The sequence below is a fragment of the Bos taurus genome, chromosome 13 (assembly GCF_002263795.3).
Source record: "Bos taurus isolate L1 Dominette 01449 registration number 42190680 breed Hereford chromosome 13, ARS-UCD2.0, whole genome shotgun sequence".
In the NCBI taxonomy this organism is placed as follows: domain Eukaryota; kingdom Metazoa; phylum Chordata; class Mammalia; order Artiodactyla; family Bovidae; genus Bos; species Bos taurus.
In genome coordinates, this window is record NC_037340.1 from 75,770,386 (window position 1) to 75,793,809 (window position 23,424).

The following is a 23,424-nucleotide window of genomic DNA, read 5'->3' on the forward strand; positions in this document are numbered from 1 at the left end:
GCTTTCTCAACGTCCGAGCGTGCTTCTCGCTGCTTACCTTCCTGAACTGAAGAGGCTGGAGAGCAGAAAATTTCATCTCCCAGACTCCCTTGCAGCCAGGGATCTGAAGCCTCTAAGGGCTCACCCATCAGCCGTGTCCACAAGACACCTGTGCGTGTGCTGAGAAAGGGAAAATGGCTGAGCACAGGAGACTGGCCTGCAGGTGAGCAGGGCCTCCTGATCCTGGGGCCTGGCTCCCTCAGCCCTTCTGAGATTCTGTAAATACTCATGATGTTATCAGTCATACCCTAGGAAATTTGAGCAAACTCAGGGAGACAGCGGAGGACAGAGGACTGACATGCTGCAGTCCACTGGATTGCAAAGAATTGGCAAGACTTAGCGACTGAACAACAGCCACACCCCATCAGGGAAGCAGCTAGATCCAGCCCATGTGGCTGGGGTATAAAGAACCTGCCTGCCGATGCAGGAGATGCAAAAGATGCGAGTTCGAGCCTGGAGTGGAGAAGATCCCCTGCAGGAGGGCATGGCAACCCACTCCAGTATTCTTGCCTGGAGAATCCTATGGACAAAGGAAGCATGACGGGGTACAGTCCACCGGGTCACACGGAGTCAGACACGACTGAAGCAACTTAGCATGCACACATGCACGTACAATTTATTATGAGAATTATTAATAAGCCTTATATGTCAGCATGTGGGAGGAGGTTGAGAAGTGAGGTCTGAACAGGGACTTGTGGAGCCACCAACCAGGCAAACTGAGAGGCCATGGGGTCCATCTAGTCACCAAGTGAGGCTGCCGAGGGCCAACAGTAGAGAAATGGATCGGGAACCATTGCCTCTGCAGCCAAGCGGCTGGTGACAGCCAGGTGCTGATGCCCAGGAGTCAGGAGGAAGACATGGACACAGCCCAGAGGACAGCAAGGACATGCCAGAGCCTGCAGGCAGGTCTGCGGCTATTTGTCACCACATCAAACTGCAGCGACCTTGTAAGAGGACAGACTGCTGCTCCCCGTCCACCTTCAAACTCTCTCCCAAGTTACTTTTGGTCAATTTCTACCTGGGAACCAAAGAAAGGGATTCTGGGAAATACAGTCCCAGCCTAGCCAGATAAACACAGCGGAGCACAGACCAGTGGCTCAGTAAACCCTTCTGCTTCAATTAGTAGGGTGACTTCTGCTGAGGTAAACTGACCTGACTGATAGAGAGACTTTGGACAAGTCTGCAGTGGGTAGACATTTTTGGTCAATGCTTTAATTTCCCATCTTACAAATCTGCACTAGAAATAGCCTGAATCTCACTTTCCCAGCCTCCCCTGCAGTCAGAATGTAAGCATGTGACGTAGGCTCAACCAATCAGATACACCCAGATGGTACCCAGGCTCAGCCAATCAAATACATGCAGATGGTACTTGGGCCTCAGTTAGCTACAGCCATGTGGAACGTAGGCTTAGCCAATGGATACACCTACAGGTGAAAGCAACGCAGGCGGATTCTGCTGCGTAGAGTTCCATCTAGAGGAAGTGGAAGAGACCTGACTAGTGTTTCTAGTGACAGCTGCTGTGAGTGGACCAGTGGGCGTGACAGGAAGCTCCTGCAATATAATCTGTATGTTGCTCATGGCTGTCTCTCCAGTCCTCCCTCCCAGAGATCTGAGTCACTTAATATCCTTTGTAAGTTCCTTTCCTGCTCAGACTTAACCTATAATGGATTCTACTGTTTTCAAGTAAAAACCTGACGCTCCTCTAACTTCATTTAACTGCCAAGTCTGTTTCCCAGCCTAGACAGAGGGAAACGATGACCACTCCCGGGGGCAGTGGAGTCAGAGGCATTTTTGTACACTTACACAGTGCCACAGACTCTGGCCCCGTGTCATCGGAGGCGGTCACAGACCTGGGTCGTGAGTCAGGCAGACTGATTTGAATCCCGGCTCTGGCGCTGACTGACCTGTTTTGTGACCTTGAGCAGACCACTTTCCTCATCTGGAGAACGGACTGGGATTAGTGCCGGCCTCAGGGGGTTATCATGGAGACCAAAAGATTCCCGTACGGAGCAATCTCTCAGCACACAGCTCAGGGTGCGGGACGCACCCGCACCAGTGATGCTGGAGGGAATGTGAGTGGCCTTTGTTTTGCTGGATTAAAGAAAATAAGTAATCATAAAGGCGCTGTCCTGAGGGAGTCCAAGATGAAGATGGTCTGTGAACGCTGAAGTTTAGAAAACATTTACATGTTTAAAACCCAACCTTGACTAATGTCACTGAATCATACACTTTAAAAAAATGGTTAAGAGGACAAATTTTGTTACATCTCTTTTACCCCATTAAAATAATAATAAAGTGAAATACCCATTAGCAGTTATACACTTTAAATGCTATGTCAGTAAAGCTTTTTAAAATACCAACCACCCTGGCTTCCCACTTCCTTCTGATCCTAATTCAACCCCGCGCCCGCCGACCTCTCTTCTTTCTCTGACCTCATCAACCTCCAGCGCTGAATCCCTCATTCTGGCCTCACTCGCCTTCCTCCTCTTCTTAGAAGATCCAGACGCCCCCTCGGGTCTTTTTCATTTGCTCTCCCTTCTGCCTGGGATGTTCTTCCAACCAGGCTACAGGCTCTGAGATCGAGCTGCCCATCAGGATCACCTGAAGAGCTTTATGGAGGCCCAAGCCCCACCTCGGAAAGTCAGATGTCATTACCTTGGGAAGGAGGGCGGCACCTGGACATTTATTGGTGTGTTGTTCTAACAGGTGCGTCTAACGTTCAGCAGCATTAAGAAGTCACCGCTCTACACATCACACTCAGTCCCCACCATCTTCAGGTTTCAGTTCAGAGGCCAGCTCTCCAAAAGGCCGTCCCCAGTCACACCATTTACCTCCCTTCCGTATCCTGCTTATTTCGTGTCCCCCCTAGGATTGTCATATACGTATCTGACTGCTTCCCAGTGAGAATGTCAGATGGATGAAGGCAGAGGCTGGGTCCTCAGTGCTTGGCTCACACAGGTGCTCAGCACACAGCTGTTGCCCGAGTGAACCTCCACCGGTCCCGCCTGGGTCAAGCGCCAGCTCTAGGGGCTGCAGTTCTCCAGGGAGGCCACGAGGTGGCGATAGTACCTGGCTGCATTAAAGGGCACTTTGTCAACAAAGATCAGTCTAGTCAAGGCTATGGTTTTTCCAGTAGTCATGTATGGATGTGAGAGTTGGACTATAAAGCAAGCTGAGTGCCGAAGAATCGATGCTTTTAAACTGTGGTTTTGGAGATGATTCTTGAGAGTTCCTTGGACTGCAAGGAGATTCAACCAGTCCATCCTAAAGGAGATCAGTCCTGGGTGTTCATGAAACCCCAATACTTTGGCCACCTGATGCGAAGAACTGACTCACTGGGAAAGACCCTGATGCTAGGAAAGATTGAAGGCAGGAGGAGAAGGGGACAACAGAGGGTGAGATGGTTGGATGGCATCACCGACTCGACGGACATGAGTTTGGGTAAACTCCGGGAGTTGGTGATGAACGGGGAGGCCTGGCATGCTGCAGTCCATGGGGTCGCAAAGAGTCGGACACGACTGAGCGACTGAACTGAACGAGACCCACCAGGCCAGCTGGGCAGGGTGGGGTGGGGAGGGGGACCCATCCTGCCCTGCGCCCGGTCATCGCTCAGAGACGGGCAAGAACCACGGCAGACAGCATGGGGTTCTTCCTCTCCTCATTCCTAGACTCACAGCAACTGAGCCCTGAGAACACTCCACTCAGACTGAAGTCAGAGGGAGAAGGCCCCACTGCCCTGTCTGGAGCCTCCAAGTCCTCCCCCTCTTCCCTGGCCCCTCACTGAGCCCTGGATGTAAGCTGGGATGACTCCCACAGGCCCCTCAGCTGGCTCATGACCTGCACACGAGGCAGGTATGCCAGCCACGCCTGAATATCCGTCAACTGGGGCTGTGACACACACTGTCACCTTCCACGTGACAGGCTCCCACACCCACGAAGAAGAACAAAGACGCTCTTGTACGGTCCTCTCTAAACCAGTACCATTCGGTTCCTTTCACAGCACCGGCCAGGGATGGCCTGAGGGGCCAAACCATGCCCTGCTCTTGTCCAGCCATGAGCTGAGGCGTGTTCACATGTTTAAGTGACTGAAAAAAACAAAACCAAAATAATTACATGATGCATGAAGACGAAATGACCAGGGTGTGCCTGGGCAGTCAAGGTCACACGTTGCCCACAGAGCTGCTTATAGCGGAGGCTGCCATCCCGGCCACAGAAACACAACTTCACTCCCTCCCAGTGTTCTTCCAAGACTGACCCAGGATTTCCCTTCTGTCTCCATCTCTGTCAGTAAATCCCCAAGAACTGGACTTCCCAGGAAAGCTCCCAGTGGGGGCCGTGATTTATAATGTGGAGAGAGGGGCTCCTGACCTTGTGTGGCCCTGTCTCTGTGTTTGGTCCAAACCTGACATGGCCATCCCAACCAAAGGGAAAACCGCAAATTCGAGGACGACCAAGGCATTTTTCCAAAACAGTTTAATTAAAAAAAGGGTGAAGAATCTGAAAAACTTAAGGGGTGGGGGGAACCCAAGAGAGCATACCGCGTGAGTCCATTGGCTCAGTCACAAAGAAACACCATCATCAAAAAAGATATTTAAGTTTAATACAAATTTTATACAAAGAAAATGTGAAAAAATACTTCCATATGCTAAAAGCAATTATGCTTCACAAATAAGGCCAGCTAGGCTAGGTTTTTTTTTGTTGTTTTTTTTTTTGACAACTGCAATCGACAAATGTTCTTTCCTGTTTTCTTCTAGGACTCTCTTTTTTATTTCTTTTCTAATATGGGTAACTAGCTGGAAACTGTACAGTTCGCATCCTCTTATCAACAATGAAGAGAAAGGGAACGAGACTAAGATGTACAACAGAATGTACTGGAATGATATCGTACAATTAATTTTTCTCATATACATACATCGCCTTTTCGCTTTGTTCAATGCTTCTTGTTTTACACGACATACAAAATGGTTCTACAGCATACGTAGTGTAACCGACAGCACGGCGGCCTCCTGCTTCCCCTCAAACTGCCTTTGTTTCATGCTGACGTAAGAACGTAAAATGCCATCGCATAAATATTACATACATGCTTCATCTCAGACGCAAATGTCCTCTCCGCGTGCGTCTCGCCTTTGACCTCTCACTTCCGTGAAGCACAGCCATCTCTTACCGAGCGGGTGTGAGTGTCTTTAAAGGAAACACAAAGCAAAGAAAAACTCTCTGTTTCGGAGCTTCTGACTCGAACGCTTTCTACGGTCCTCTCTTCTGCAAACTGAGCTGAGCGGGGCTTGTTTCTAGTTAATCTTCTGTAAACAAGGATGTGGGTGTGGTTTTTTTTGTCTTTTTTCCCTTTTATAGGAGTAGAGTCATCGTGGAAATCACATACAATTAACGAGCTCCTCCCTGTGTCCTTCTGGTCCAGAGAGCTTGCCTTTTGTAACATGACAACGTAGTATTTGAAAGGGGCCAATGGGTGCATGGGATGTGTCCGCAGCAGCACCGAATTCTGTGCTGGAAATTCCTGATCCCAATGTGCCGCGCACTGACATACGAATGCAAACAGCTCACGGGGCATCAGAGGAGGAGGAGCTGTGCGCCCCAAAGCGAGCCCCGCGCCCTCTCCGCACCCTGTGACAGACGGGCTGGATGACCATCCTTTCTCCAGCATCCAAACCTTCTTTTTGTTGTTGGGTGTGTTTTCTGTTTTTTATTGTTTTTTCTCCTCTCTCTTTTTATAAGTTAAAGTCAATACAAATATAAAAAGGGGAAGGTACTCTAGGCTCGATGACATCCACAAATTGTACATTATTTACATCTAAAGCAAAGGTTTCACGTGGGTGGAACAGTCCTTAGTCAAGGCTATCGCCGGACGTGACGTAGTGTGGGCGGCCCTCTGTGCCGGGTGCAGAGGCCGAGTCTGAATGGCTGGCATCCTCCAGGCTGAGGGTGGCGGTCTTCCGGTCTCACGTTTCTTTGCGGTTTCCGGTTTCCCTGGCGTCTGGGTTGTTTCCCTCCATGGGGCGGGCGGCCTGTGTCCCAGCGTGTCCCTAGTCCCAGAAGGTGTCCAGGCGGGACTCTTTCGGGATGAGGCTCTTCGAACTGGTACCGGCGTTGTGCTCGGAGCGGGCCGATCCTCGCTTCTCCTCGCTGCCGCTCCAGCAACTGGACTTACTGCTCCGGGAATGGTCTGGGGAGGGGGGAAGCCAAGGGGAAACGGAGCTTTAGCATCCCTGCCCACCCCTGGCCAAGGGCAACCATCCCCTTCTACGTGATCTGCACCTGGTCCCCCAGGAAGCCACCTTCCCCTCCCGACTCCCCACAACACACAGGGGCAAAATCCTGCCACCATTTACTGCCCTGCATTTGGTGGGGGTCTGTAAGGATTTAACAAGAGCTGGTTGGAAAAACAGGAGGGCATCATGCTCAGAGAAAATAAAGACAAGTGGGGAAAAGGTACTAAATTATTGAGGAAGATGTTTGTTGTGTGCCACTTGGGACCAGGCACCCTTGCTGCATGAGCAGACACCAAGTACCCATGTCCTCGCTGCGTCGGACCTTGGCCACTAAAAAAGGCACTGAAATTTGGCGTTCAGTCTACTCACTTCTGTTAATGGGGTTTCTTTAATCATTGTACAGGCAACTTGAAAAAACAGACTTACACCTAAACCAGCCAAAGGAAAAGGAGTGAGGACCAGAATGGTTAAGCCCACCTGGGCTTAATAGTTAAGCCCACCTGGCTCCCAGTAAGGACAAGCTTAAGGGTCAACTGAAGGATGCAAGAACCAGAGTGAGACCTAAGGGAGCTTCAAGGACATGTGCGTTGTAAGGAGCTACATCGAGGATGAGTAAGACGTGAGGACTCTGAAGGAAGAGCCAAAGGAGGTGTCTGTCCAGCTGGGAGACAGTCCAGCCTGCAGGCTCAGCGGGATGGTCGACTCTGAGAGACCCACCAGCACATCACTGAGATCCCATCATATCCTAGATCATTTACCAAGTTCAGACAGGTTGGGACAACACTTTTTTTAACTTCTTGAGGTGGGATGAAAATATTTGATCGAAAGAAGTCGGCTGTCAAGCTTAAAGACAGAATCGGAGTGAGGGAGCAAGGGACCGGATCACCGCCTAGAAGGGTGACCGCTCGTATCACCGCCGGGTGATAGAGGCATGTGTGCGGTCCTGAGCTCTGGTTCTGGAAGAGAAGCAGCAAAGACAGTGATATGGATCTCCCAAGCCCTGGATTCACTCAGGAGGGAATGCTTCCTCGTCACTTGCATCTGTGACCCAAAGGGGGCACTACTGTGGTGGGCAGAGCTGGGGTCGGGGTCCAGCTCTCTTACGGTCCTTGAATCCACCTCTTCTTACACGTTCTTCCCTAGTCGTGACACCTACACTGTTGTTCCTCTGGAAGGTCAGTGATGCAGCTGGTCATCACGACACGGGAACTCTGACTACAAGGCAGTCAAGTCACACTGGAGTCTCCCCAGCTCTGCTGAAGGCCGAGTCCAGCTGGGCAGCCGGGCTTAGCTTTCTTAGCACAGAAGCCGCATCCCAGAGCCAGGCTGGCCACCTGAGGAACTGCAGAGCTGACAGGACAGGGAGTGCTGGCTGGTTCAGCTGGTCACTGCAGAGCCTGTGACTCTAGAACTCATCATGAAAAGACCAAGGATGGAGCCCCTTCAAGAAGCCAGATGGGGAATTCCCTGGCAGTTCAGTGGTTAGGACTTGGTGCTTTCACTGCCAAGGGTAACAGGTTCAATCCCTGCTTGGGGAACTAAGATCCCATGAGCTGCACAGCATGGTCAAAAAAAAAAAAAAAGAAGCCAGACCATCTGTCCTGGCTCTCTCGTTTCCTACTGCAGTTTCCAATGGCCATCAGAGGCACAACGAGGAAGAAACCAGGCAAAGCCAAGACCCATCACTCAGGAGAACAGGAGAAGACACGCCCACAGAGAAAACACACACGGACACACACAAGACGAGCCCTCCGCCTGCTGGGAAAAGCTCCCCGCTGGCTGCCGTGAGGCGGGTTCATACTTACACTTCTGGGCTGGGTAGTTGGGGTGCGGCTGGTGGTCTGTGGAGGTTGGGGCAGAGGCAGGTTGCTTGTCGCACCTGTTGCTAACTGGAGAGATAGCACAGGCCCCCTCAGAGTCTGGCAGAGAGCTGAGTCCGCCAACCCCACGGGCTCGCTCTCCTGCTCATCAACAGGCTACTGGTCTTAGCATGGGGGACTGCTGGGTCGATGTCACCATTTTCCAACTCAAGGCATTCACAGGAGACTAAGGCTTTTAAAAATGCATATTAAAACCATGAACAGGATCACTGGACACAGCACGAGAATACAGGTGGAAATACGGCATACAAGGACAGAAAAGCAACCACATGAAGCCATCAACTCCCAGAATTCTGACAGCAAATTTTTCTCGGAACCACTAGCTCTACCAAGAGCTTAATTCAGCCAGGGAAACGGAAGGTGCCGGCCCCACCACACTTAGGTGGGATGGCTCCACCCAAGGAACCCAGATTATTTACGGCAAGTATAATCACAAATCTACTGCCAAGGCTGATGACAGATCAGAAAAGAGAGGGCGATGGAGGTGTGTGTGGTGAAAAGGACTGAGGGAGGAGCCACAGGTGAGATTCAGCGGGCCACTCTGAATCTCAGGACACCAACACGTAACTGTCTGAGATGGAAGAGCCCGAAATGTGCGACAGGAAAAGTGTCTCAATAAAACAACTGTCATGGCGAAGAACCTGGCAGGGAAATCGCTGAAGATACGATACAGGGGGGAGGAAAAAACCTCCAGGGAAAAGCGGCTATACAGAGATGGGAATGTATTCACAGTGTACTATTTGACTCTGCAACGAACAGCACGACCATAATGATGGAAACAGATGATCACCTGTCAACCTTAAGAGAGCCAACAGCCGGAACTGAGAAGGACCAACTGCAGTTAAAGAGAATGCACACATTCTCCACCTTGATGATGGGGAAGTCAGAGCAGGAAGATGGGAAAGGCTGAATGTGACAGTGGAGGAGAGGTGAGGGAGGCGATGAGCACCAAGAGAGGGGTTCAGGGACACTGCTTCCTCCAGCTGGAGAACAAGGACGAAGGAGTAAGTGCCGAATTGGACCAAGGGAACCCACAGAGCACGTCAAACAGGGACAGAGTGGTCTGGGAAACAGGGGAGAAGAGAGGTGATTAGTGACCCCGATTCTCATCTTCTAAAGCCACAAGTCAACAAGCAATGTCTAGATAAAGTCGAGAAACAGACATATGGGGAAACAAGTTATTTACAAATAAGTACCAGATGCAAAAAGATAGCCATGAAAACTGGGACAAGGAATTTTTTTCCCCGTACGATTTTCTCTGACTAGTCATCCCTTGGTATCAGGGATGGTACAGCAGATCCATTCCAGGACCCACCATGGATACCAGATTCCATGGATACTTAAGTCTCATGGTCAGCCCTCCATATCCACATCCACAGATTCAACCAGCTACAGACTGTGTAGAACTGTATTCATTATGGGGGAAAAAAATCCACACAAGACATGGGCCTGCATGGTTCAAACCTATGTTGTTTTAAGAGTCAACTTGATAGGCAGACGTCGCTTTAAAATCTTAAAATGAAGAGACAAGTGAACAGGAGAGGCCCACGCCCACCCCCAGGAAGCTCCTGTCTCCTATTCAACCTTTCTCCCTCCCGACTAGACCCTCATCTTAAACAGCCAGGTTCCAGAAGCCAATAAAGAGCACAGGAACCTCCATGTTTTTGCAAAGCCCACTTTTCTCCAGATTCTTTCTACACTGTCAGCGAGCAGCAAGCACTAACAGAAGCCCGGAGACGTATGAGGAATCAGAAAATGAGCTGGTCTGTCTGCTTTGAGGACAACCCATCAGCCAGACAGCTGTGGAGCGCGAACAGGGGGCAATGAGGAGCCGTGAGCTACCAGTCCTGATCCAGCCTCCAGGGACCTCTGGTTCAGCTCCTTCTGCCCCTGCTCTAGAGTAACACTGCAGCACTCCCTAAAAAATGCTGACAATTCGGGACCTTTCCCTCCCTCCCCCTCTAGTTATCAGACTCCCCGGGACGGTCTTCTCTCTACTCCACCCTCCGCACCAACTCCCCAGCAACTTGAGCCTCCCTTTCTACTCCCTCGCACACCAGGGCGCTTCAGGCCGGGGGTCAGCTAGTGACGCCCACAGGCCCAATCCAGCCCAACGCCGGCTTCCAAGCACGAGCTCACTGCAGCGCAGGCCCATCTGTTTACATGCCGTCTGAGGCTGCTTCCATCCGACGACGGCAGTTCTGATAAAGACGGGGTGGCCCTCGAAGCTTCACCTCTTTTACTCTCTGGTTCTTTACAGCAAGCCTATCAACCCCTGGGCCAGGGAACACCTCATCCACCTCACAACTGGGAGATGCTGCGTCTCCCAACCGCCTTCCTGCATGAAGCCTCTCGTCCCACCGGACTCCATACCCCACAGCATCGCTGATCTTCCTAAGGTCCGTTAACCTTCCCACGTGGATGCTGCCACTTGGCTGCTCCGAGACCTCAACAGCGCCCCCTGCCCGCAGCAGTGTTTTCCCCACAACTTGAACCCTTCCCCACGCCAACCACCTCTGCAGCTCTGACACATCCAAAATCCTCCTACTTACAGCTCAGCTGATGTTTCTAAACTCACTCTCCACTTAAGTTGAACAGAAACTCTTTTATCACTGCCAAAAGCAGGAACGCATAATACCTGCCATACACAGCAGGCAACTCTACAAATCAACATAATGAAACCCAAACTGTAGCAGGAAGCTCTAGGCGGGTGCCATGCTGCTGAGGTCTCGAGTCCGCTCTGCCTTGGTTAAAAAGAGAAGCTAGAAGAAGGGATGAGGAAGACACCTCAGCTCCAAACTCAACGTGTCCTCAAAATGCAATCACAAGACCTGAGAGTGAGAAGGGAGTGACAGGTGGCTCAATCATAATTCCATGCCCAGTTCATATTGCCCCTGAAGTCAGCTCATGCCACCCCCACTTCATGTCCCCTGAACCTAAACCCCATTTCCAGCGCCACTGGGAAACCTCCAGCCACCCTAACAAGGGACATGACTTCTTCCTCTAGGTACTCAATACGCAGAAACGAAAAAAAAAAAGTGGTTTTCAACAGAAGAGAATGATCTAGAAGAGAAAAAGACCCTGGCTGGAGCTGAAGGACCCTGAAAGCAGCAGAACGGTTCTCACCGAGGATGAACTCTTTTGGAAGGCCCTAAAACTGGTTTGAGAGGGGGTAGGGGAAACACCCACTGGGCTAGAAAACAGCGCAAACTCCACAGAAGAGGAGAACCAGAAAAGTTAGCGCCAGCCTGCCAGGTTATCCCTCAAAAGGAAAGATTGCTCAAGAAGAATCATCTACTAGAAATGGTTTTTTTCCTCTGAAGGCTCAAGTACCCTCCTCCACGGAATGTGGGTGCTGGGACCTCAGGGACAGTTTCACTCAATTTCATTCCGCTTGGAGAAATGCCTCAACGCCGCCTGCCCAGCCGCTCCCTCATCCCTGCTGACCGGCCCAGGGCGCCCCCGAGAATCCCTAAGGAAACCCAGTTTGCAAACCACCGCCCTGAACCCTTCAGGCTCTCCCTGAGGACATGGCTCCCCTCTGCCCATGTGGAACATGAGAGCATTTACCCACCAGGGGGCAACATACCAGAGCCTTGGTTGGAGCCTAAGAGAATGGAGGAGGGCGTCTCCCTGGAGCCAGAGAGGTCGAGGGTCTAGAAACACAAAGAGAGAGAGATGGAGGCAAGGCACTGGGGTCAACGGAGCCCTCCCAGGGAGCCCCGGGATCCATGGGCTGCTCGTCACGGCCCCGCCAGCACCTGCATGGCCCCTGCCTGGCGTGCTCGGGGGGCGGCCAGGTCAGCTGGGCTGGCCCTACCCTGTGCCCTTTTCTGCCCTGTCTCCCTGGACACAGGCCTAGGGGGGCCCCTTACTCCACTCTAGAGCCTCAGCGTCAAGAACACTGTTCCTCAACTGCCCTCTCTCTGACCTACTCCCCTCTCCGGATTTCTGCCCTATCCCAAAAAGGAAGTACAGCCGTCCCCCAGGACCCAAGGTGGAATGGTTCCAGGAGCCCTCAAGGATACTAAAACCCAAGGATGCACAATTTCCTTATATAAAATGGCCCAGAAGGATGAATATAACCACGCCTTTGTATCCGAGGGTTCACATTCACGGATTCAACCAAACACAGAATGGCATTTTGGCTGGTTGCATCTGCAGATGAGAAATCCACGGATACTGAGGGCCGACTACATATTACACTGTATTATATTGATTCACTTTTATTTCACAATAACCTCTTCCTAGGCAATACTATCAATGAAATCAAAGAGGTTTGACTTCTGGGATGACTTGATGTTTTCCCTAATACACATGAAGTAAACCCATAATGACTACAAATGTAAAAAATGGCCAACGTGTCATCTACAATAATGTCTGCATACAATCCATATACCACGCCCTGGGAAAATAAGAGGTGCAACCTCTGTGTCCAATACGGCAGCCACCAGCCAGCCATGGCGATTGCATTTAAATTAGTTGTTATTAAATTAATTTACTAACATCTGAAATCCAGGTTCTTGGTCAAACTGGCCACAGTTCAAATGCTCAACAGCCACCTGAGGCTGGTGGCTCCCACAAGGGGCAGAGGAGATACAGAACACTGCCGTCATCACAGAAGGTTCTACCGGACAATGCTTGCCCCCAACACATACCTGGAGAGGAGGAGCCCTGCAGAGACCCTCTCGCCCCCACCTACAGCCTGAAGACAGACAAGCTCCTACAGCACGGGACTCGCCATGCCGGTGGGAGCGGGGCAGGTTTGAGATTCTGCTTGGCCCCGAGGCGTGTGGGATGGATACTCACCGAGCCACCGTCCTTGCTTTTCTCAGCTGGCGTCTCCTTCTCTTTCGAGGCGCTGCTTTCCGCGGGGGCTGCCTGAGTACTGGAGGAGGCGCCCTGGGATGACTTAGTTAGTGTTTCTGTGTTCACCTCAGGGTCTGCTTCCGGCTGAGGAGCGGTAGCTGAGGGCAAAGGGTGACAGAAGCCATGTATAAGCCAAGCGTAGTAGCGCCCAGGCCCTCAGGGAACCCTGCTCCGTGCAAACCACCACGTGTTAAGAGATGCCAGCCAACCCCGCCCAGGGCACAGCGCCGGCCCAGAATAGCTGGACCAGAGCCTTCCCAGATGCAAGAATTCCAAACTGTGCATGATATGTTCATTTTTCAGAGTCTGTGATTTAAGTTTTATTAAATCATTCTGGAGACAAAAGCATGTTCGTGAAGCAAACAGCCTGGTACAGCTGTTCCAATTACTCATAATTTCTGATTTTAGACCAGTGTTCACCTCATGCACTCGCTTTCACCCTGTAACAGCACAGTTGAGAGGTTTTGACAGACCCCATGGGCCACAAATCCTAAAACATTTATTCTCTGGACCTTCATAAAAAAAGCTCACCAACCCCTGCCTAGAGCTTCTCAAACTTGGGTCATTCATCTACCACCTTTGAAAACTTTGCCAGTCCACTGACACAGTCCCTTGTCATATTATTTATGTTATTTGCATTTAAATAAATTCTTTGAAGTGGAGACTTCTACTTCTAAACACAGAAATCTAATATTGGCCATAAATAAGTGCTAACTGTAAAATATTACTAATAAATATTATTAATAAGTTCTAACTAGACGGTGTTTCCTGCTAGAGTCTCCTGGCCTGGGATCTGCTTGCTCTGCATTAGAAAGAGATTTCAAAGACAGATTAGTTCCAAACCAACACTTTGCCATTCACATAAGAACCGGTGATTGTTTAAAGCCTTCAGTCCAGGATGGGCTCCATGGTGGGGGGCTGTCCTGTGCATTGGAGAATGGGGTAGAAGATGCATTTGATTTGTGCGTGTGTCTGCTTAGTCACTCAGTCATGTCCTACTCTTTGTGACCCCATGAACTGAAGCCTGCCAGGCTCCTCTGTGGGATTCTCCAGGCAAGCAAACTAGAGTGAGTTGCCATTTCATTCTCCAGGGGATCTTCTCAATCCAGGGATCGAACCCAGGTCTCCTGCATTGCAGGCAGATTCTTTACCATCTGAGCCACCAGGGACGCCCACATTTGGTTTGGGCAGAGACAGATATTGCCCCCAGTGGAGAACCACAGCAAGCCACAGGAAACTGAAGTTATCTGGGCTGTCATTATAAGCTCCATTCACACAAGAGAACGCTGCCAAGGAAACCAGAGGGTGGAGGCAACGGAGCCTGGAGACTTGGCTATGTGTCTGCCTGCTCTCTTGTGTGCAGGAGTCACCTGTAGTGAGTGAGCGTGGCAAGTGTCCTGTGGTCCACAGGGGGCCAAGGGCCCGTCCGCCACAGCCTGGGCAAGGGGGTGCTCCTAAGGCCTACCTGACTGGGTGCAAGACTTCATGTGCTCGGGCCAGTGGGCCTGCTGGCAGGGGTAGTCACAGTAGCTGGTGTTCCAGCAGCAGTAGAAGATGGCCTCCTTCTTGCAGTTGGCGCACCACTGCTTCTTCTTGGTCTCGTCCACGGCCTGCTGCTTCTCCAGCTCCAGTTGCTTCTTCACCTCGGCAATGAGCCGGTCCCGCTCCTGCTCTAGGCTCTGCCGCATCTCCGCCATGGTCAGCTCTGCCAGGAGAGAGAAGGGGAGAGGACGCCAACTTCATTCCCCGATCCCGAGCCGTGGGCTCATTCACAGCAGGTCAGAGGGTGGATCCTAACAGCTACAAATCCCTGGCTCGGGGATGTTCTGGTCATGTGAGCCAGTGCAGAGAGTCACCCTGCCTCCCTGAGCTCCAACGTCCTCATCTGTAAAATAGGCATCCACCGAGCCGACCTGAGGAACTATTTGTGATCAGGAATGTCAGGTCCTGAGGATACTGATAACGGGGCCCCATGGTGACTCTGCAGGAAGTGCTCACGTAAATCCTCAGAACAATTTTCACTCAATTCCTTCTGAAATTTATCATTCATATAAGCTTTTTTTCTATCAAATACTTATACAGCACCTATGATCTGTAGGCACTGCTGTAAACACTTTATAAATATGAACTCTTTTAATCCTTACTATTATGGAGGTGACTACCTCTATAATACCCATTTCACAGATGAGGAGACTAAGGCACACAGCTGCTAAGATGGGCAGAGCTGGGGCTACAACTTGGATATACTTCCTTCTTGATGTGTTTAGTGGCAGTGGATCTAATCTGCCAGACAGGACATCAGGACTGATCATTAGGCTGACAGGACAATTATCAAACTGCTCAGGCTACTGAGATGTCTCTCAATTTTACAGCAGGTCAGAGCTCCAAGCAGGAGCAGCTACCACAGCTGTTAGGATAAATGGTTGCTGATGTCAGTATCTGGAAGTGAGGAAAGGGGGTTCCCGCCAGCTCCTGCTTCCATACCTGGTTTCTCCAGGTTAGACTCCCCAGGATGCTGTGTTCTCCCCAGGAGTGGTACGTCCCCCTGGCCTACTTTTGACCCAGTTCACATCTGGGCCCGACTCTAGACACGGCAAGAAGTTCCTATCCAGAACATTCGTCAGTGCAGACCAGGTCAGCAGCACTTACCCAAGTTGTGTTTCATTTCCGAGAGCTCCTGCTGGTGCAGCCACTGGAGTTTCTCTATCTCAATCCTCAGCCTGCGGATCTGTAAGGGGACAGAAAGACTGAGAAAGCGCATCTGGGTGCCTACTGCCAACAGGGCTCAGAAGCTCCAGCTCTCACTACGGGTTAATGTCACGTGCAGAGTCAGAGGGCGGGCAGCCTAGTCTCTGCTGGCCTCCCCCAGATGGGTGCCAGTGAGTTAATCCAAATTCATGAGAAATTCTGCTTCAAAACACCAAATACAAGTGATTCATCTTTTCTAAGAGATACTCCGGGAAAAGCCATTTAAAGAGAAAAAGACGACCAGATTTTCAAAATAAATAGTACAGTGAGTCTCCTACATACGAACAAGTTCCATTCCTAGAGCCCGTGCATAAGCCCAATTTGTTCGTAAGTCCAACAAAGTTAGCCTAAGCAGCCAACTACACAATGGCTATATAGTACAGTACCAGCTCCATCCCGCCGCTTTTACGCTGGCTTCTGGACATCCGGGCTTGAGATAAAGGTACTGTCATACTGCACTCCACAGAGTAAAGCACACAAAGCACAACCGCTTGCAGAGGGCGTATGCACGTGACAACGTGCGCCAGACACGTGGGCTAACTTAGGTGGCTGGACACGCAAACGTTCACGTCTTTCAAAGTTCCCAATTTGAAGGTTCACGCCTAAGAGACTTACTATACGTAAAAGCTTTGAGCAGGACTTTGGCCTAAAAAAATTAAACTAAAACATCCTAAAAACAGCTTTATTTTATCTCTGACCTAAAGTTTTGGGTGGGGGCCATAATCATTCACCTGAAATCCCAAAGCTTAACCATTCTGGAAACCATGGGCTATTTGGGGTGGAGGGGAGGAGGAGTATATTTGGGGCCAAATTCATCTGGAGAGAAGAAAATACAAACCAAAACTGAATTGACACAAGGCTGCTGACAGTGTTTAATCATCGCCATGGCTCTTAACTGAGATGACTTTTGCCCCCCTCCTCTGTCTATGACGCTGCACTGCCTGGAGACACTCTGGGTTGTTTCTGGCATCCAGAGTGTAGAGACCGGGAATTCTGCTCAACATCCCGGACGGACAGGACGGCCCCCACCAGAGCGAAACATCTGGCACCGACGTCAGGAGCTTCAAGGCTGAGAAATTCTGATTCCTCCAACACAGTGGAAACAATCATACTGTATCACTGCAGAAATGCTGCCTCTAATTGTGGAAGGGGGCTGTATATTACCTCATTAAAATCTGGAATAATCTGACATCTATAGACACCCAAGGTTTCAGGTAACCTGACATCAATTAAACGAACAAAAAGGAATGAAGTATGACGACAGGTCAGGGTGAGGGAGAGGAGGTTTTTCTAAAAACAGCATTTGGCCTTGTTGTTTGACACCCCAGCATAATCATAAAGACGGTCATACAGCAAAAATACCTAAAGAGATTCACTGATTTTTCTTGGGACCTCCCTGAAATCTTTACATTCACACAGCTCTCTTGAAACTTCCCTGGCAGTCCAGTGGTTAAGACTCCACGCTCCCAACGCAGAGGTCACAGGTTCAATCCCTGGTCAGGGAACTAGGATCCTATAAGCGGCTCAGTGTGGCACAAAAAAAAACAAAAAAAGCTGAAGCACACAGGTCTCTGTTTAAGGCCCATCAGAGCATCTTCCTGGAGATGTTCCCCTCTTTTTCTAGGTGCCGGCCTCACTCTGCCTGCCCTCTCACATCAGTGGCTCCATGTGAGGCTCCTGTCACTTTCCATCATGACTTTCAATGACCTCAACAAGTCCTGCCACCTGTCATTTCCCCAAGGGACCCGTTTGCAGCCGGCTTGCGCTGACATTATCCTAGGAAGAAAATTCAGGGAGGCTTTAAAAAAAAAAAAAAAATAAGTGGTCACTTCAGAAGTGGACATTTCCATGTTTTAACCACTCCATTCTCTAAGTAATCACCTAAAGTGAGGAAGTTTGGGATACTACCTCTTGAACACCAAGATCACTTGAATAAAAAAGTCCAAACTTCAGGAGATGACAAAGGAGCCAATTTTATATGGGGCCAAAACAACCGGTTTCTGGTTTCGCCAGTGGGTCAATAACTCGGGCTCTGGTTTCAGCTGTTTGGTTAGAAGTGAGGTGATCGCAGAGAGCAAGGTGTGTCTCCACGGCACCAGCTTCCCAGCCAAGTGAAGAAATACCCTCAATACCACCATTAAGGCAGAGCAAGCCTGGGGACCGGGGCCAGACCTGAGAGGGGTTTCCAGAGAACTTCTTCAGTTCAGTTCAGTCGCTCAGTCGTGTCCGACTCTTTGCGACCCCATAAATCGCAGCACGCCAGGCCTCCCTGTCCATCACCAACTCCCGGAGTTCACCCAGACTCATGTCCATCGAGTCGGTGATGCCATCCAGCCATCTCATCCTCTGTCGTCCCCTTCTCCTCCTGCCCCCAATCCTTCCCAGCATCAGAGTCTTTTCCAATGAGTCAACTCTTCGCATGAGGAGGCCAAAGTACTGGAGTTTTAGCTTTAGCATCAGTCCTTCCTAAGAACACCCAGGACTGATCTCCTTTAGGATGGACTGGGATCTCCTTGCAGTCCAAGGGACTCTCAAGAGTCTTCTCCAACACCACAGTTCAAAACCATCAATTCTTCGGCGCTCAGCTTTCTTCACAGTCAAACTCTCACATCTATACGTGACCACTGGAAAAACCATAGCCTTGACTAGACGGACCTTTGTTGGCAAACTTCTTCAGGACGCCCCCGTATCAGCCCAGAGAAAATACCCTCAGCAAAAAGGGAGTAAAGAATGGGAGGGAGGCTCAAGGGAGAGGAGACGCATGTATACAGACAGCTGGTTCACACTGTTGTACAGCAGAAACTAACAACACTGTAAAGGAATTTTACTCCAATTTTTAAAAACTTTTAAAAAAACAAGAATGACATGTGTCACCTCTGACCTCAGCTATTGTGCTTCCAGTAGTGTTCTTCGAAAGATCGTTATATATTTCTGTCATCGTGCCTTTTATTGCATCCATCATCTGAAAAGATAAAAAGAGAAACAATCTGGGTGATCAACTTCCCTGAGACTTTTTCTAGATGACATATATCCAAAATCTACCTGTAGGCAGCAAAGGAAAGCATAAACAAAACAAAAAGACAACCTTCATAATCGGAGAAAACATTTGCAAATAAAGCAAGGAATTAATCTCCAAAAAGGAATTACTCTCCAAAATATACAAACAGCTCATGCAGCTCATAAAAAACCCCAAGTAACCCAATCATAAAATGGGGGGGAAAGATCTGAATAGACATTTCTCCAGAGAAGATACACAGATGGCCAAAAACACACGAAAAGATGCTCAACACCACTAATGATTAGAGAAATGCCAATCAAAACTACCATGAGGTGTCCACCTCACACCAGTCAGAATGCCCATCATCAAAAAATCTCAAACCATAAATGCTGGAAAGAGGGTGCAGAAAAGGGAGCCCTCCTCCACTGCTGGTGGGAATGTGAACTGGTGCAGACACTAAGGAGAACTACATGGAGGTTACTTAAAAAACTAAAAACAGAGAGAGCTACCGTGTGAGCCAGCAATCCTCCTCCTGGGCATGTATCTGGAGAAAACTGTAATTCAAAGGGAGGCATGCACCCCAGTGTCCACTGTAGCGCTGTCGAAAATAGCCGGGACTCGGACAAAGCCTAAAGTGTCCATCACAGAGGAACGGATACGGAATATGTACTTATGTACGACGGAGTACTACTCAGCCATAAAAAAGGCACGAAATAGTGCCATTTGCAGAGATGTGCGCGAACCTAGAGACTGTCATACAGAGTGAAGTAAGACAGAAAAATACTGTCCAATATCACTTCTCTGTGGAATCCAAAAAAATGGCAGAGATGAACTTACTGGCAAAGCAGAAACAGAGTCACAGATAAAACAAACAAACTTTCGGCGACCAAAGGAGGGGATGGGGGAGCAGGGAGATTCAGACTGGGACTGACATATACACAGTACTATGTACACAGCAGACAACTCATGAGAGCCTACTGCTCGGCACAGGGAGCCCTCCTCAAGGCTCTGTGGTGACCTAAACGGGCACACACCCGCTGAGTCCCCCCCCATCACTGGAGGGGCAGGAGGAGACAGGAGGCCAAATCAGGTCTTGGATCTGGCCCGGCCACCGCCAAGATGCCCCGGCGCCATGCCGTTTGCTCCAATTCAGCAAGAAAAGAGGACGAAGAGCACCCTTGGATCTGATGCCCGAGATTTGTTCCTGCCATTCTATCTTGCCATCCACAACTCTCTCTGGGCCCCAGGCACAAAACAAGGATAACAACAGTGCCCCTTGTAGGGTGTGTACAAGGATTAAATGAGGAGAAGAGGCGACTGTGGTTCCGTACCTGCTGAGGAGTTCATAAAGAGATACCTGTTTTCTTATTTTCAAAGAAGAATTCATTCTCAAGAACATGTGATCGCAAAACTGCTGCCAACCCCCAAAAGAGTAACCCCCAATTCACCCCCAAAATAGGCGGAAAATGAATAAAGTATCTGTTGAAATATTAGTTCTCCCCCTTGTTGCAGGGACCACAGGAGGACGTTGCCAGCAAAAACACTTTGTGCTTTATGGTCAGTCATTCTGCACGGGCCTCCCTGCTCAGGTCCATTTAAAATATTCAAACGAAATTGCTTTACGAGAAAACTTTAGAGACTGGATGAAATCCAATACGTTACTAATGCCATAGTTACATTCCATTTTAAAGAAATCATGAATTTGTGGGCTGACCTTCGTTCTCACTTCCAAATATAGCAAAGAACTCAAGATTAATAAAAAAGAGCCCTTCTGCCAAAACACACAAATCTGGGTCTTCAACTCTGGGTCACCTCAGACACAAGCAAGTTCACCAGCTCCAAAACTACGTCGCTGAGTGTATTTTCTTAACTGCAAAGAAAATGCCTATCAAAAAGTTTATTCCTCAATTTTGCTCCATGAGTAAGGGGGAGAACTTTAGGAGATGGAATAAGAGGGCTGCAGGAGCGGAGAACACTGGGCTTGGTGTGAACACCAGCCTGAGCTGCGTGGCAAACTCAGTTTTCTCATTTGTAAATGGACAACTTGGACCAAATCAACGGAAGGCGATACAAGAAGTCCAATCAATGGCAAGCAAACCAGAAGCCATTTGGGGGGACTTCCCTGGTGGCCCAGCGGCTAAGCTTCTGCACCTCCAATGCAGGGCGCCTGGGTTTGATTCCTGGTCAGAGAACTAGATCCCACATGCGAACTAAGAATCTGCACACCACAACTAAAGACCTAGAACAGCCAAACAGATAAATAATTAAAAAAAAAAAAAAAGCCATTTAGGCAATACCAGACATCTTAAGTCAGTAGTTTTAAAAAGTAGTCTCTGCTTTCTGCCCGTGGACGCCGCCGAGAAAGCATCGTTGAAGTCTTCCCCGCCTCCACTGCCATCATGTCTAAATCAGAGTCTCCCAAAGAGCCCGAACAGCTGCGGAAGCTCTTCATCGGAGGATTGAGCTTTGAAACAACCGATGAGAGTCTGAGGAGCCATTTTGAGCAATGGGGAACGCTCACAGACTGTGTGGTAATGAGGGATCCAAACACCAAGCGCTCCAGAGGCTTCGGGTTTGTCACATACGCCACGGTGGAGGAGGTGGATGTGGCCATGAATGCAAGGCCACACAAGGTGGACGGAAGAGTTGTGGAACCAAAGAGGGCCGTCTCAAGAGAAGATTCTCAAAGACCTGGTGACCACTTAACTGTGAAAAAGATTTTTGTTGGTGGCATTAAAGAAGACACTGAAGAACATCACCTGAGAGATTATTTTGAACAGTACAGGAAAATTGAAGTAATTGAAATCATGACTGACTGAGGCAGTGGCAAAAAGAGAGGCTTTGCTTTTGTAACCTTTGTTGACCATGACTCCGTAGACAAGATTGTCGTTCAGAAATACCACACTGTGAATGGCCACAACTGTGAAGTGAGAAAAGCCCTGTCTAAGCAAGAGATGGCTAGTGCTTCATGCAGCCAGAGAGGTCGAAGTGGTTCTGGAAACTTTGGTGGCGGTCGTGGAGGAGGTTTTGGTGGGAATGACAACTTCGGTCGTGGAGGAAACTTCAGTGGTCGAGGTGGCTTTGGTGGCAGCCGTGGTGGTGGCAGATATGGTGGCAGTGGGGAAGGATATAACGGATTTGGTAATGACGGAAGCAATTTTGGAGGTGGCGGAAGCTACAATGATTATGGCAATTACAACAATCAATCTTCAAATTTTGGACCCATGAAAGGAGGAAACTTTGGAGGCAGAAGTTCTGGCCCCTGTGGTGGTGGAGGCCAATACTTTGCCAAACCACGAAACCAAGGTGGCTATGGTGGCTCCAGCAGCAGCAGTAGCTATGGCAGTGGCAGAAGGTTTTAATTACTGCCAGGAAACAAAGCTTAGCAGGAGAGGAGAGCCAGAGAAGTGACAGGGAAGCTACAGGTTACCATAGATTTGTGAACTCAGCCAAGCACAGTGGTGGCAGGGCCTAGCTGCTATAAAGAAGACATGTTTTAGACAATACTCATGTGTATGGGCAAAAAACTCGAGGACTGTACTTGTGACTAATTGTATAACAGGTTATTTTAGTTTCTGTTCTGTGGAAAGTGTAAAGCATTCCAACAAAGGGTTTTAATGTAGATTTTTTTTTTGCACCCATGCTGTTGATTGCTAAATGTAATAGTCTGATCATGACGCTGAATAAATGTCTTTTTTTTTTTTTTTAAATGTGCTGTGTAAAGTTAGTCTACTCTGAAGCCATTTTGGTAAACTACCCCAACAGTGTGAAGTTAGAATTCCTTCAGGGTGATGCCAGGTTCCATTTGAAATTTATTTACAACCTGCTTGGTGGAGAAGCTGTTGTCTTCAGAACCTTGGTGTAGTTGAACTGACAGTTACTGTGTTGTGACCTGGAGTTCACCATTAAAAGGGTCACCCATGCAAAGTCATGGAGTTTTTATTTTTTTTGGTTATTAATGATTGTTGGCACATCCTATGCAATATATCTAAATTGAATTATGGTACGAGATAAAGTTATAGATGGGAATGAAGCTTGTGTATCATCCATTATCGTGTGTAATCAATAAAAGATTTAATACCCTCTTGAAAAAAAAAAAAAAAAGTAGTCTCTTTCAGTTCTCTTATAATTCTACAACAGATCTTGTTAGGAAGAAAGTCTCCACGTGGTACCACTAATTCTTTTTTTTAATATAATTTTATTTATGCATTTATTTCTGGCTGTGCTGGGTCTTTGTTGCTTCACAAGCTTCCATCTAGTGGCAGCAAACCGGGGCTACTCTCCAGGTGCAGTGCACAGGCTTCTCACTGCGGTGGCTTCCCATGCTGGACGGAGAGCACGGGCTCTAGGCACGGGCTCGGTGGTGGCGGTTCCCAGGCTCTGGAGCACGGGCTCGGTGGTTGCAGTGCATGGGCTTAGTTGCTCTAGGGTGTGTGGGATATTCCGACATCAGGAATGGAACCCACGTCTCCTGCATTAGCAGGCGGATTCTTTACCAACAAGCCATCAGGGAAGTTTGCATCAATTCTTTAACACTTTCATGCGAATCACTCTTTTTAACAGAAGAAAGATGGGCTTAGGCTTCAAGCCTTGAAGAACAGGATCTGGTGAGTTTAGACTTAATTTTACTTCTATTAAGTCACTATAAGTAAAAATATGCAGT

The 23,424-nt window shown here is 49.1% G+C and overlaps 2 protein-coding genes across 37 annotated transcripts in view; one reads left to right on the top strand and one right to left on the bottom strand.

Annotated features, from left to right (window-relative positions):
* Positions 1-4,494: 4,494 nt before the first annotated feature.
* Positions 4,495-23,424, bottom strand: part of ZMYND8 (zinc finger MYND-type containing 8) — a 124,927-nt gene continuing 105,997 nt past the window's right edge. For 26 of the 36 annotated variants that reach the window (XM_015474134.3, XM_005214583.5, XM_005214570.5 and 23 more), the window contains 7 exons: positions 18,645-18,725; positions 15,665-15,743; positions 14,481-14,720; positions 12,956-13,113; positions 11,736-11,802; positions 8,072-8,155; positions 4,495-6,220 (listed from right to left, as the gene is read on the bottom strand). In XM_015474134.3, the coding sequence (XP_015329620.2) occupies positions 6,081-6,220; positions 8,072-8,155; positions 11,736-11,802; positions 12,956-13,113; positions 14,481-14,720; positions 15,665-15,743; positions 18,645-18,725 (849 nt within the window). In that variant the 3' untranslated portion in view covers positions 4,495-6,080. The remainder of the gene's footprint in view (positions 6,221-8,071; positions 8,156-11,735; positions 11,803-12,955; positions 13,114-14,480; positions 14,721-15,664; positions 15,744-18,644; positions 18,726-23,424) is intronic. The other 10 variants (XM_025000397.2, XM_025000396.2, XM_005214585.5 and 7 more) reach the window with 1 other exon arrangement.
* On the top strand, positions 21,096-22,471 carry LOC101905203 (heterogeneous nuclear ribonucleoprotein A1-like). Its single transcript, XM_059893069.1, has one exon. The coding sequence runs from the start codon at positions 21,161-21,163 to the stop codon at positions 21,578-21,580; it is 420 nt and encodes a 139-aa protein (XP_059749052.1). The 5' UTR covers positions 21,096-21,160; the 3' UTR covers positions 21,581-22,471.

Excerpts from the sequence above, each read along its gene's own strand:
- LOC101905203 (XM_059893069.1), top strand. The coding sequence starts at position 21,161 with ATGTCTAAATCAGAGTCTCCCAAAGAGCCCGAACAGCTGCGGAAGCTC.